The 14,405-nt window shown below is 36.6% G+C and overlaps 1 protein-coding gene across 1 annotated transcript in view; it reads left to right on the top strand.

The window, feature by feature from the left end:
* The window catches only part of LOC136863963 (ubiquitin carboxyl-terminal hydrolase MINDY-3 homolog), a 323,174-nt gene extending 316,226 nt beyond the window's left edge, over nt 1–6,948 (top strand). Inside the window, exon 9 of the mRNA XM_067140422.2 lies at nt 3,333–6,948. Coding sequence (XP_066996523.2) covers nt 3,333–3,479 — 147 coding nt within the window. The 3' untranslated portion in view covers nt 3,480–6,948. The remainder of the gene's footprint in view (nt 1–3,332) is intronic.
* Nucleotides 6,949–14,405: the final 7,457 nt, after the last annotated feature.

Here is a 14,405-nt window from a genome sequence, read left to right as displayed (position 1 = left end):
ATTTATACATACATACATACATACATACATACATACATACATACATACATTATCATTATAGACTGTTATGCCTTTCAGCGTTCAGTCTGCAAGCCTCTGTGAATTTACCAAACGTCGCCACCACAATCCTCGATTTGCAACTAGTGTTGTGGCCTCATTTAGTTCTCTACCTCTTATCTTTAAATCATTAGAAACCGAGTCTAACCATCGTCGTCTTGGTCTACCTCTACTTCTCTTACCCTCCATAGCAGAGTCCATTATTCTCCTAGGTAACCTATCCTCCTCCATTCGCCTCACATGACCCCACCACCGAAGACGGTTTATGCGTACAGCTTCTTCCATAGAGTTAATTCCTAACTTAGCCTTTATCTCCTCATTCCGAGTACCCTCCTGCCATTGTTCCCACCTGTTTGTACCAGCAATCATTCTTGCTACTTTCATGTCTGTTACTTCTAACTTATGAATAAGATATCCTGAATCCACCCAGCTTTCGCTCCCGCAAAGCAAAGTTGGTCTGAAAACAGACCGACGTAAAGATAGTTTCGTCTGGGAGCTGACTTCCTTCTTACAGAATACTGTTGATTGCAGCTGCGAGCTCACTGCATTAGCTTTACGACACCTTGATTCAATCTCGCTTACTATATTACCATCCTGGGAGAACACACAACCTAAATACTTGAAATTATCGACCTGTCCTAGCTTAGTATCACCAATCTGACATTCAATTCTGTTGAATTTCTTACCTACTGACATCAATTTAGTCTTCGAGAGGCTAATTTTCATACCATACTCATTGCACCTATTTTCAAGTTCCACGATATTAGACTGCAGGCTATCGGCACAATCTGCCATTAAGATCAAGTCGTCAGCATAGGCCAGACTGCTTACTCCATTTCCACCTAACTGAATCCCTCCCTGCCATTTTATACCATTCAGCAGATGATCCATGTAAACTACAAACAGCAAAGGTGAAAAGATTACAGCCTTGTCTTACCCCTGTAAGTACCCTGAACAAAGAACTCATTCTACCATCAATTCTCACCGAAGCCCAATTGTCAACATAAATGCCTTTGATTGCTTTTAATAATCTGCCTTTAATTCCATAGTCCCCCAGTATGCGAACATCTTTTCCCTCGGTACCCTGTCATATGCTTTCTCCAGATCTACGAAACATAAACACAACTACCTATTCGTCTCGTAGCATTTTTCAATTACCTGGCGCATACTGAAAATCTGATCCTGACAGAAATGGCTCCAAACAAGGGCTGATGCAGACAGGGAGTTGTACGTAGATGAAAGAAACAGAGCGAAACAAATAGTTGTTGAATCCAAAAAGAAGTCATGGGAAGATTTTGGTAACAACCTGGAAAGGCTAGGTCAAGCAGCAGGGAAACCTTTCTGGACAGTAATAAAGAATCTTAGGAAGGGAGGGGAAAAGGAAATGAACAGTGTTTTGAGTAATTCAGGTGAACTCATAATAGATCCCAGGGAATCACTGGAGAAGTGGAGGGAATATTTTGAGCATCTTCTCGTTCCATTCCTGACCCCATCGAACGACTGGAAACATGCTGTGGATTGTCATTATTATGACTTGTGAGGTATGGCTATGAAGTGTTTACATCCATTTCGTATTAGTATTATTATTTACATATGTACGGACGATACGATTGTACTATTTGTGAGGTTATGTCATGAAACGTGTTGTATTTGTATATATATTTATATGAGTTTAGTTAATGTAGGAACCTATAATTAATAGTATATAATTTATTACCTGTATATAGGATGTATAATCCACAGTATCATTGTGCAACACACTGTAACATCCAGAATAACGTATCTTTGACACTAGATTGCTGTAGAATGTTCTTTACATTATAACTATGTATTAGGCACTCCAGAATTTACGAGAAAAGGTGTTGTGACATATCCTTCTAGAAGCCTGGCCAGGGAACCTGTATAAAGGGACAGTCTCGATGGTGGAGTTGAGTTATTGTTTAACAATACTTGTTTTTATGAACACATATTGTGTTTACGGCAACATGCTAAAGTAGCAGTGAACTGCTTCGAGATGGCAGTCTTGAGTCTTCTGATTCTTCGTGAGAGGCAGTTGTTAAAAATGGTGGTTTATTGATGTGTAATGTGTAAATATTGTAAATAAAATTAGTGTACGCAACTGACAGCATTTTGTGTGCATCCTTGTGAATACATCATGTTGACTGCTGTAAATCGGAAAAAAGGTCTGTTCATCACACCATGTCGTATGATGTCAGCACTTAAAAGATCCCTTCCTGGTGACACATTTGGTATTCACTCAACAAAATTAATTAAAACTCAACCATAGATTGTCCAACACAGTTCTGATTTTCTGCCATTTAATAGAGTTAAATGAACAGCAAAATTGACCTGCAGGTTGCCTATATAGCGCCAAATCGAAATTTCTGGTCATGGTACCTGTGGCCATGTGATTAATATTTTATATGTATTCCCCTCCCTGAAAACCTTTTTCATCATCAGAAATTGTGTAACATTTTTTAGTTAATTTAACTAGGCCTAATTTTTAAAATATAAAAGCCAATGGCAGGCATTTATTCCATGTGGAGGTACAAATCTCCCTTAGTGTTCTGTCATAGCATATGCATCAAATGAAGTTTGCTTTGGTATCTCAATTGTGCCCTAGCCACCAGGGTCCTGGAAAACTGTGCTGGTCCAACAGATGAGCCTTTTTTTTTTTTTTTTGCTAGGGGCTTTACGTCGCACCGACACAGATAGGTCGTATGGCGACGATAGGATAGGAAAGGCCTAGGAGTTGGAAGGAAGCGTCCATGGCCTTAATTAAGGTACAGCCCCAGCATTTGCCTGGTGTGAAAATGGGAAACCACGGAAAACCATCTTCAGGGCTGCCGATAGTGGGATTTGAACCTACTATCTCCCGGATGCAAGCTCACAGCCGCGCGCCTCTACGCGCACGGCCAACTCGCCTGGTACAGATGAGCCTGTGCCCTGCTGGAGTAAAACTCTGGTAATCTTCAATTGAAAAACGCATTAAAGTTCTTGAATATGTGTGTAATTTTGTTTGTTGCAGTTGGATATACTTCGTCCTGTTTTAAAATTATATTACTCCTTATTTTTACTAAGTATGAAGTGTAATTCTGTTGGAGAGCATTTCTACATGTTGTTTGTGAATGCATTTTAAAAGGAGAGTACATTAGTGCATTTGTCCTAGAATAGATGGATTATTTAATAAATGAAGAACAAAGGAAACTGTGTTGGTAAGAATTTATGATAGTCTCATTGATGATAATAACAGATATTGCCTATTTTATTTTCAGGTGACATATCAGGAAGGCCAAGCAGTCTTGCTGGAATGTGATCTACAGTGTGTCATGGAGAGTAATCCAATGCTGACTTGTCTTCAGACTAAGTGGCCCAACATCGAAGTTCAGTGGATTCGTGGAATCACACCTTCACTGAATTGAACTGAATAGAACACAGTTGGAAAAAAGCCATTTATTTGAACAGACTTCTTGGGAATTATGGGCTAGAATCTCAGAGGAAAAACATTCTTGTATGATTAATGGACTGAGTTTGAAGATGGATGTCAATTCTCAACAGGACTAATATTGTTTTTCGCATAAACAATAAGGGACTGCGACACATTACCATAAATCATCTGTTATTTGCCTGGGATATTATTTTGTAGAATTTTTCTGCTGATATATTTGTAAATAATTTAATCATTCTTCTTTCCATCATCAGCAAATCAAATTCTATTTAAAAAAATATCTCATGATGCAACAGTAAGTGTATATTAAGAGCAATTGCCTGATATTTCTGATAGTATACATCTAAGCATGCAAATGCTGATCACAGAATATTTACATATGGCACTTGCTTATTTTATAGCCTGTACCTTTTGCCTAATCCCAAAAATCATAATTATTTTGACCAGATTAATGGATCGGTCATTGTTGATGTAAATATATTATTATTTGAGTAAAGAATGCTGTTTGTTCCTTTTCTTGTTTTAAAAAATGGTCTCGGCTTCCTTAAAAATATTCTTTATTTTAATATGCCTAGATGGTAAATATATAACTCTTGTTAATGTGATAGACGTTAATATTATTAGAAAATTGCCTTTAGTATATTGCATGCCATGTTTCAAATGGTTTTGGGGTCAAATTGTTCAAGTTTTCTGTTACACTGCTTCTGGTAATTAATTAGGAACTGTTACAATTTTTATTACTATAGCATTTGTATGAATTAGAAGTTCATTATCTGTAAGTGCTGGGAGGAAAGTGAAAAACTGAAATTTTCATATATTTTTGGCTATGTATAAATATCCGGCTTTTGTAAATTCAACAAATTTGAATGTATGGAAATATAGTAGACTTTTGATTATCTTTGGCAGTTGAGAATATTGAAAATTGTGGATAATTTGAAAAAAAAATTTATATAAATGTTGACAGAGCAATTTGCTATATTAACATAGTATTGAGTTACTATATCAAATGAAGATTAAATTACTCTAATCAAACTGAAATTTTAGTGTTCTGTTAATTGATACCTTCCTCACGTAGACTTCACTTTTTTATGCATATATTCTGAATTTTCTGCAGGTACAGCTTATCTTGGAGGGTACTTCTCATTTTAGATGGGTTTTCAGTCCACTAATTTGCAGTTACACAATTGCTAGGCTTCTCCAGAATTAAAAGAATGTTTTGTGTCTTAAATTTGTTCCTTGGACTTACCTAATTCTAGCTCTGTCATTCAACATTGATGTGAGCATTCTAAAATATTGTCCCTGTCAGCATTCTCATGGCTTTGAGTGTGTTGCAGGTGAGCTACATTTTGTTATATTCTTTATTTTCAAAATGAAGCTAATTTTTTTCTTCACTCTCTAGAATAGAGCTTTTCCATTATTTGAATAGACTTATGGCATACTTTTGATGATTCGTAAAGAGCATGTAACACTTTTATATCTTTCTTTAAATCACTGCAGATCATTTCCCCATAAATAGTATTCTTTCCTTGCAATAATTTTAGCCAGATGCACAGCATTCGGTGTCTTCATCCTCCTTGGAAGACATTTCCAAAATATTCATGTTTAGCCATCATAAATCTGACCTGTTCTAAATCTGATGACTATTATGACAGCATTTAAATCATGTTAATCATATTATTAAATAAGTTCAACTTGAATCTTCAAAACTGAACAAAAATCAACTACAATGTACATTTAAATATTTACTATTTTCTTTTGAATCTTTTCTATGATGACATCCCAGTTTTTGTAGGTAGACTGTTTCATAGTTTCCTGGTTGGTAAATTCCTAGATAATTCGGAACTGCTTTACGCCTAATAATTTAATCTCTTCTTTTGGATGTCATGAATTGTTTCACTCATAGCCCAAATTAGAAAATTACTGTAGAGAACTATATTGTATGCCATTTCTTGTGTGTTTTTAACAATGCAAATTTAAGTTTTGATACATTGTTTGGTACTCAGATACCAGTGAGTACCAGAGGCATTTAATCATCATCATCATCATCATCATCATCATCATCATCATCATCATCATCATCAATGTCCCACTCCAGTTTGGTTAGGCACTTAGAGTCTATGCCAAATTAATGGTAAGATTTAACCAAAAATATGTCATACTCATTGATGGGAAAGAGATTTAGACTTGCATGTGATAAACAATGTAAAACAGTACTTTGTAAGCACATGGAATGGATTTTGAGAAATAATTACTTTTTATCCCGGGAAACCTAATTTTACTGTAGGGATCTAACTATGGATAGTCAGAAGTCTACATCCATCTGAAGAAATTCTGCATCATTTCTCTTTGACCTCTTGAAATATCATTTTTCATAATTCAGAAATTTGCCTGTAAAATGATGATGTTGCTGCAAGAAATCTGGTTTTGTATGAAACAGGGCATGCAATATAATTTGGCACATTTCTATTTCATAACACTTGTAAAGTAATTAAATTTTATTTGTACATATTATTTATTTTTTTATGGATAAGAAGTGTCCCCTACTACAGTAATCCATGATTACAAGTTCTGTGTTAGACGAAACAATTTTTTTTTTTACTTAGAAAATTATTTGAGCTAACAGTTTCATTGGATGATAGCCAAACATTGGAAATAACATTTTTAATAACGAGGTTTCGTTAGGCAGTTTAGGTCTTTTTAGTATGGATTTACTTGACACATCTGTCTTGCTAAAATTTACTTGATGTAAATGCTTACTGTTGCTCATGCGACTCTTAGGAATTTTGAAGAATATGACACAGGACACACTTATAATGAATGTTGAAAGTATTTAATGAAGATTGGACTACTGGGAGCGAGTGCATTTCTTATCCTCTCGATTGTCTTCTGTTGAATTTTATGTTTTGTTAAACGTAGTGTCTTTTACTTCTAGACTAAATACTATTTTAATAAATTGGAATCATTTTTTATTAAATCAATGACATATTTGTTGTAAAAAGTTCAATTTTTTTATCCATGTGTAATGTTTTTTATCCAGCTAAAAGATGTATTTTTTTTACTTGTTTTATCTAGAATACTACTTCATTTCTATTGTGTCCATTGTTCTTCAGGAAGTTGCTGTTTTTGATTTCTGGAAGTACCTCTGTTTTTGAATGTGTTGTTTTTATTTTTGATAATTTCCTGACTATATTAATAAGTTGTAATAATTAGTTTTTCATATGAGGAAAGACACAGTCAACAGAACAAATTTGAATTTTATTTTCCCTATTCTTATATACATATAGACTTCCTGATATCTAGTCAAGAAAATTTTACTGCAAACCAGTTTGAAAGAGAAGGGAACAGATAAGATTTTACAGTCCATCGACTTACAGTTCTCCATTGTTCTTCTGTGGAATTATGTTCTGTATCATTCCAAAAATATGGAAAAGAAAAGTTTTTTTCTTTAAGAGAGCTGTATTTTTTCTGGATCACTTCAAGACTCCAATTATTCCCTTTCCCATTTACTAGGATGCATTCACAAAAAGGTGCAAGTAAATGTGTGTCATACAGAAATGTGGTCATCAGTACAATTGTCCAGTTAACTGAGTGGACTGCAAGCTAATAGTACTAAAGAATATTTGCGCAGTTCAAAAGACTGCATAATTAATCAGAGCTGTAATATTTTGTAAAATAGGCAGTTTTAAGGAATGTGAGAGGAAAACTTTGAAATAGGAAAAAATATACAAAACACTATCGATATTAATTGTTGATTTCTGAAATTTTTCTTAAATAAAACTACACTGAATGATCACTTTACTAGGAACACCTGTGGCATGACAGTTTGTGACCAGTTACATGTTACCATGGGGTGACAGTGTTACAAGTGACTCACAGATATTGTGTTGACCTTTCCTCTGCAAGTCAGATGAAAACATTTGACACTGATGGGTAAACATGGTGACTTCTGCGACTTTGAGTGCAGGCAGATAATTGGGGATTTGAGGTGTGGTGCCAGTATCTTGACAGAGGTGCTCTTGTTGACTGTTTCTGTACCATGGTATCAAGGGTGTACCAAGAGTGGAGGATACGTGGACAGACGTCAAGCAGAAGATCAAACTGCAGACGGCTAGAGTGATTGATCAGTGAGGTGAGCGTCAGGTGTCCCGGCTGATATCACAGCAACAATGCTCCATAGTGAAACATTCGACACAACAGTACAACGGCGGGCAGGTACATCCTATTTCTACAATGACCATGTGATATACTTTGCATCCACTTGGGTACAGGAACCGTAGACCAACAACGGTGTTCCTGTTGACTCCATGTCACAAATGCCACCTTGCATGGGCCCAAGAAAGGCATCAGTGGACCTTGAATGCATAGAAATGGGCTGTCTAGAGTGATGAGACTGATTTCCTGTTGCATCATGCTAATGACAGAGTCTGCAGCTGGCATAAACAGTGGGATGCAGCCTTCTCTGCCCGTCTGTACCATGGGCATCCAACAGACCAGTGGTGGTGGTTGTGGTTGTGGTGGTAGTGGTGGTGGTTGTGTCACGGTTTGTGGAGCATTCTCCCGGCATGCCGAAGGACCATTGGTCATCGTACCACAAACTTTGAGAGTTGAAGACTACAGGAACCTGTAACCTGACAATCTGCACCATGTTACCAGGCTAGGGGTCTGTACAGACTGGTTGGAGGAAAATAACAATGAATTTTCACTCTGTCATGGCTCCCAGATTTTCTGTATAGTGTGAGATATGTTGGAATGTGTTTTGAGGGTTACTCTTATGCCTCTACAAATGTGCCTTAACTACTCGAGATGCTGCAATAGGCATGATTTGCAGTAGTGGCGATTGGGGATTAAAAGTGCAGGGGCAAAAATTATAGACAACAAACAGTACCTAGGTTTGTGGGATATAGCAGACAGGGGTAAGGGTGGGGTTATATACATCAAAACTGAAGAAACAAGCTACAAAATAGTAAGTTTTTTGATGCTCTCTGAGCAAATTTTGACAGAGAGGTAAAGGTTGAGCGTTTACCAATTTAAATGCGGTAATAATATTTTTTTTAAAGGTTTTGATCAAATACTACAGTACACCGGTACAATAAAACTTTCACAAAAGGAATAATATTACATGTTTATAACAATTAAATAGAACTACAGCGTGATTATACAATTAAAATTATTTAGTATTTGACTACACACTAAGAAACTAGCAGACACTGAAGAGAATGCCAGATCAAAAAGCGAGTGAATCATTCCTCAGTGTCCATGACCTCGGCAAAAAATTAAAATAATTAATTGTGTACACACACACACACACCACACACACCCCCCCCCCCCCTCTGCTACTGTTACAGCACGTGCAAAGCTGTGTTGCTATACAAATCGGTTAGCCAGGATGAATGATATTTTGTGCTTATGTCCGTTAATAATTTTTTTAATGATTAAAGGAAAGAATTAGCTGATAAGACAATAGAGCTTGTACAAATTGCCTTTTTAAATAATTCCTATAATTTCTAGTTTCAGCCAGCAAAAATGCAAATAAATATGTAATACGTTCTCCGAAAAGTAGGGGGCGGGGGGCAGTTGCCCCCCTCCCTCCCTTAATTGCCACTACTGATGGTTTGGGTTGAAAATGGATGACTTGCATCACCTTGTGGAATTTGTCCCCTGACATTTGCAAGTAGTGATCGCTAGCAAAGGGGAACTATTCCGTTATTAGGTAGGTGTTACTAATAAAGTGATCATTCAATGTATAATTCATTCCTAGATACAAGGCTCTGGTTAACTTTCCTACCTAGAGCAGGAATTCTAAAGAATAACCATATTTGTCTGCAAAACCATCACACAAAGTTTATGCTTTGTTTTGACACACAATTGTTATGAAATATTACCAGATTATTATTGAATGAGACTAGGATATAGTTCTGACAATTGAATTAAAAAGAAGTTATTAATATCTCTCCTTTGTTGCAAGACATAAGCATTTACATTGTTAGTATGGTTCCTCTGCCTCAGTTATGTCCACAGACTTACTCTTCAAAGTGTGGATCCTGATATGTGGAAAATGTATACTTTGGGTAAATCCTGTGTGAATTCCACAATAAAACAATATATAATTCTATACCCTTAACTTCTTAACTTACTACCAAGTCAATTTTCTACCATGTAACAAAGAGAAATTGAAGACTTGCAAAATTATAAAAGTTCTGATTTAAAGTAGTTTTACATAGTATTTCTCACCATTTTCTGACCTTGAAATTGTGGAAACTATTCATGTATTGTAACATTATTGGCTTTATGAGCCCAAGTTGGTGGGATTGATTCTGGCTCAGTCTGGTGGTATTTGAAAGTGCTCAAATATGCCAGCCTTTTGGTGGTATATTCGCTGGCACATACATACATCTTCAAGCCTCTGTGAATTTACTAAACACAGTTACAATCCTCTGTTTGAAACTAGTCATGTGGCCTTGTTTACTGCTATCGCTCGTATTTGTTAATAATTAGAAACCGAGTCTAACAATCGTCTTGGTCTTCCTCTACTTCTCTTACCGTCCATAACAGAGTCCATTATTCTCTTAAGTAACCTATCCTCCTCCATTTTTTATTTTTTGTAACTGTTAGGTTCTTCAGTCTACCAAAACTAATTTTGAGTAATAAATTTATCAACTACCTGAAAAAAGAAAACACATGGTAACAGCATTATACTTAAGTTGTTCCTTTTTCAAGTATATTACTGTTATAATATGTTTTGTTTTTTAGCTAGTTGATAAATGTATTACTCAAAATTAGTCTCAGCAGACTGAAGAACTCATGAGTTATAAATAAACTGAGAAGAGATGGCTTTAGATATTACAAAAAAACCACCTTTTTCCTCCCTTCGTATCACTTGAGCCCATCACCAAAGTTGGTATATGCGTACAGCTTCATCAGTCAAGTTCATTCCTAACACGGTCTTTATCCTATTCCAAGTACCCTCCTGCCATTGTTCCCATCTGTTTGTACCGGCAGTCATTCTCACTGATTTCATGTCTGTCACTCTAAATATTCAGAACTTATGAATAAGAAGGATATTCGTAGTCCACTTAGCTTTCACTCCCATAAAAATAACAAATACTCTCCAAAGTGTGAATTGCGATATGTGGAAAAGTGGTCTGAAAACAGACTGGTGAAAAGATAGTTTTGTCTGGGAGCTGACTTCCTTCTTACAGAATAGTGTTGATTGCAACTGTGAACACACTTCATGAACTTTGCTGCATATTGATTCAATATCACTTACTATACTACCATTGTGCAAGAATACACATTCTAAATACTTGAAATTATCTGCCTGTTTCAGTCTTGTTTTCTCAACCTGACATTCAATTCTTTTAGGTTTCTTACCCACTGACATCACTTTAGTCTTGGAAAGGCTAATTTTCATATCATATTCATTGCACCTGTTTTCAAGTTCCGAGATATTACTGCAGGTTTTCGGCACAATCTGCCATTAAGATCAAATCGTGTGCTTAAGCCAAAATGCTTACTACATTTCCATTTTCTGACCTTGAAATTGTGAAAACAATTCGTGTAAGCTATGAACGACAAAGGCCAACACTTTGCAGACCAGGTGCCCTTCACCCCATGCACAGCCTTGTTCCCAGCCACTTTCTAACTACCTCCAAGCTGGAGTGCATGCATTCAAATAAACTGTCAGAACTTCACTAGCTTTTGGAGGACTACTGTGTTTTTTTCTGGTAGCCTTACTGAATAATTGTTGAAACGCAGGTAGGTAAGTATTTGATGAAATCTATTTCGGCTCATAGTTTTCATAAATATGGGGTTTTCTATTAGGAGATCGGCTGGTCAGTAATCTTTCAGACATGATTTCTTCACCTGCCCTATCAATATACACAGAGCAATATTTTTTTAATTTCCCTGCTAGTGACATTATTCCACTTTAGTATTTTAGGGGATATGGTATGAGAATGTGAATTCTGCTCATAGTATAAGTTTGCTCAGCTACATACTGAAAAAATTCCTCACCAGACATAAGTCCTGCTACTTGTACTATGTTTCCAGATTCATTAGGCCATACCTCTATACCAGGAGCACCTTCAAAATCCTCTAGCCTAGGTTCACTGTTGTCCATAACCCAGTTGTCAGAAAAAACTACATTATTTACAATATTTAGAATACTTACACCAGTAACACAATTATCAGATTCGTTCTGCGCTACGTGAATTCCACACCTTGAAGATAAGGCTATATCCTCGTCATCACTTGAAATATTTCCGTTAGAAGATATTTCATCATCGAATTCTAAATATTCAGCATCACTTGGATATTCGGAGCCTGTATCAGCACATAATTCACAAATAATTTCATCCTTGTCTAAACACGTGCGATCCCTGGGTGCTGCTATCTTGCATGGCTCTTCAAACTTTGTAAACATGTTGTCAGGAAATGCAAAGAAAATTTATGATATGAAGAATAATTGAAAAGAAATGAGACTATCGATTGTGTAAAACCATACATAACAGAGTTCTATCACCCTTGACCTCCAAATAGTTATGGTATATCTCAAAAGATAGCACTAAACTTTAGTCTGCTGGGTCTGCTGCTAACACGAGATAACTCGGGACCGGTCCGCAATGCTCGGCCAAGCAAACACGAGTTTTTTTTCCGGACCGGTCCGCATTGTGTTAAGGATTACAGCCTTGTCTAACCCGTGTAAGTACCTTGAACCTAGAACTCATTCTACCATCGGTTCTCACCTCAGTCCAATAGTCAATGTAAATTCCTTTGATTTCTTTTAATAATCTGTCCTTAAATTTAGGCCCCAATGTGGCGAACATGTTTTCCCTTGGTACTGTCATATACCTTCTATAGATCTACAAAACATAACTTTCTATACCTCTTAAAATTATCTGACATACTGAAAAATCTGATCCTGACAGCCCTTCTGTGGTCTGAAACCACACCAGTTTTAATCTGACTTACTCTCAACCACTGATCGCACCTTCCCTTCCAACATGCCAGTGAACACTTTGCCTTATATACTGATCAATGAAGTAACTTGATAGTAGTTGCAGTCCTTCCTGATCCCTTGCTCATAGATAGATGCAATTACAATAGAACCTCGATAATTCGAAATCGGTTAATTCAAAATCCCACCTAATTCGAAGAAGCTCTGGTCCCAGGAAACATGAGTTTTGCATGTTATTTAAATTGTTTAATTCGAAATACGGATAATTCGTAATTCGAAGTACAATGTCGGACCCATTACCGAAATTCAGACTTTTAATTCGAAACTGCCTTTACATTTTAAAACAATAGCCGTTTTACTGTCAATTTTAAGGTTTAACGGTATATAACTTAATGTATTAGAGATATTAAGGTAATTTTTGGTACACACATGTATGAAAGCCTGTTAATCCAGTTACTTGATTTACAGAAGTTGTAGACTTACAATTTTCAGCACTGTGGATAATTAAAAAGTGGTGCAATGTATCCTCATAGGGGGAGGATACTTTGCACCACTTAATGAATAACATGGAAAATGAGGCAGGACATGACAATGGAGCATAGTTAGCACATTTAAATGTTACTTTACACCATAGTAGTAGGTCAGCATTATAAAATATTTTTATTACAGTGATTAGACAAATAGAAATTTGGAATTTAAACATTTAAAAAATTGTTTCTGAACACTTTTCAGTTTTTTATCTCACTATTCACCAACACAAAATCGAAACACACTACAAACGAAACTTTGCTATGTCCAAATGTGTAGCAGCTCGGGAACTGAAAAATATCCACCGTTATTAATTGGCTTTGGTGGTTTAATGGCGCCCAAAATGTCCTCCCAACTGTACTCCATACTGTCAACATTTTTTGGCCACTTCCATGCTCTTGCAGATCGTTCCATTGATGATATTACCACAGCATCTGAAGTAAAAGAAACTATTTTACCAGGAAAGAGCTCGTCTTCATACCTGTAAATAACAAACTCGCCTTTCTTTCTCTTGATAGGTTGCCACTTTTCTCCACTTCTTCGGTTTCAGACAATCCAACGTCTGAAGAACTTGATGAGTCTTGAAGCGAAAGTGTAATACTTTCTTTATCTGATTCAGACTCTGTTACGCTTAAATGAGATTCCCCTCTCTTTTTATCTGGCATTGTTGCTGTTAATTTTATTGCTTTCTGGGAACTTGGTTTTGAAGGGCCTGCGTCAGCCAAATCTTCTGCACAGATCTCATGAGCAATAAATACTCTTCCCGGCTGGAACATCAACTTTCCTTCTTTTTCTTTGGGTGTTTCCATTTACTATGCTACATCTCTTTTCGGTCAAAAACTCCCTGAAGCTATTTTCGATACTACCGTCTGTTTCACAACCCTTGCCAGGAAGACGCTCTAACAGTTCATTAACATCACAAGGATGAATGCCACATTTCCGGAAGCCAGATTTCAGATTTTCTTCTGCGTGTGGAGATATTGCATCCATCAACTGATTCAATAGCCGGGGAAAGTGTTGCTTTTGCAACACTGCACTATGAATTCCAGCTTCACTCTCTTTGTACTGACCCAAAATCTTCCTCCATGCAGCTTTCATTGGCCGGAAAAAGGCTACATCCAGCGGCTGTGTTAGGTGGGTACTGTTTGCCGGTAAGCAAACAAACTGAATATCATTCTCTCTGCACAACTGTAAGACAATTGGTGTAATATGGGACGACAAGTTGTCCCCTATAAGTACTTTCTTCCCTACAAGTTTCTTTAATCTTGGGAGCATAAGACTTTGAAACCAGTCAGTGAAAATTTCTGCAGTAAACCATCCAGATTTGGAATTATTGTATCTGCATCCTGTTGAACCTCCTTCACGCCAAGTTGACCACATATTCTGTGATCGGTAAACCACGTATGGGGGAAGGAG

Source organism: Anabrus simplex, chromosome 2 (genome assembly GCF_040414725.1).
Source record: "Anabrus simplex isolate iqAnaSimp1 chromosome 2, ASM4041472v1, whole genome shotgun sequence".
In the NCBI taxonomy this organism is placed as follows: Eukaryota; Metazoa; Arthropoda; class Insecta; order Orthoptera; family Tettigoniidae; genus Anabrus; species Anabrus simplex.
The sequence above is the reverse complement of the archived record's forward strand: the minus strand, read 5'-3'. Positions and strand labels throughout refer to the sequence as shown.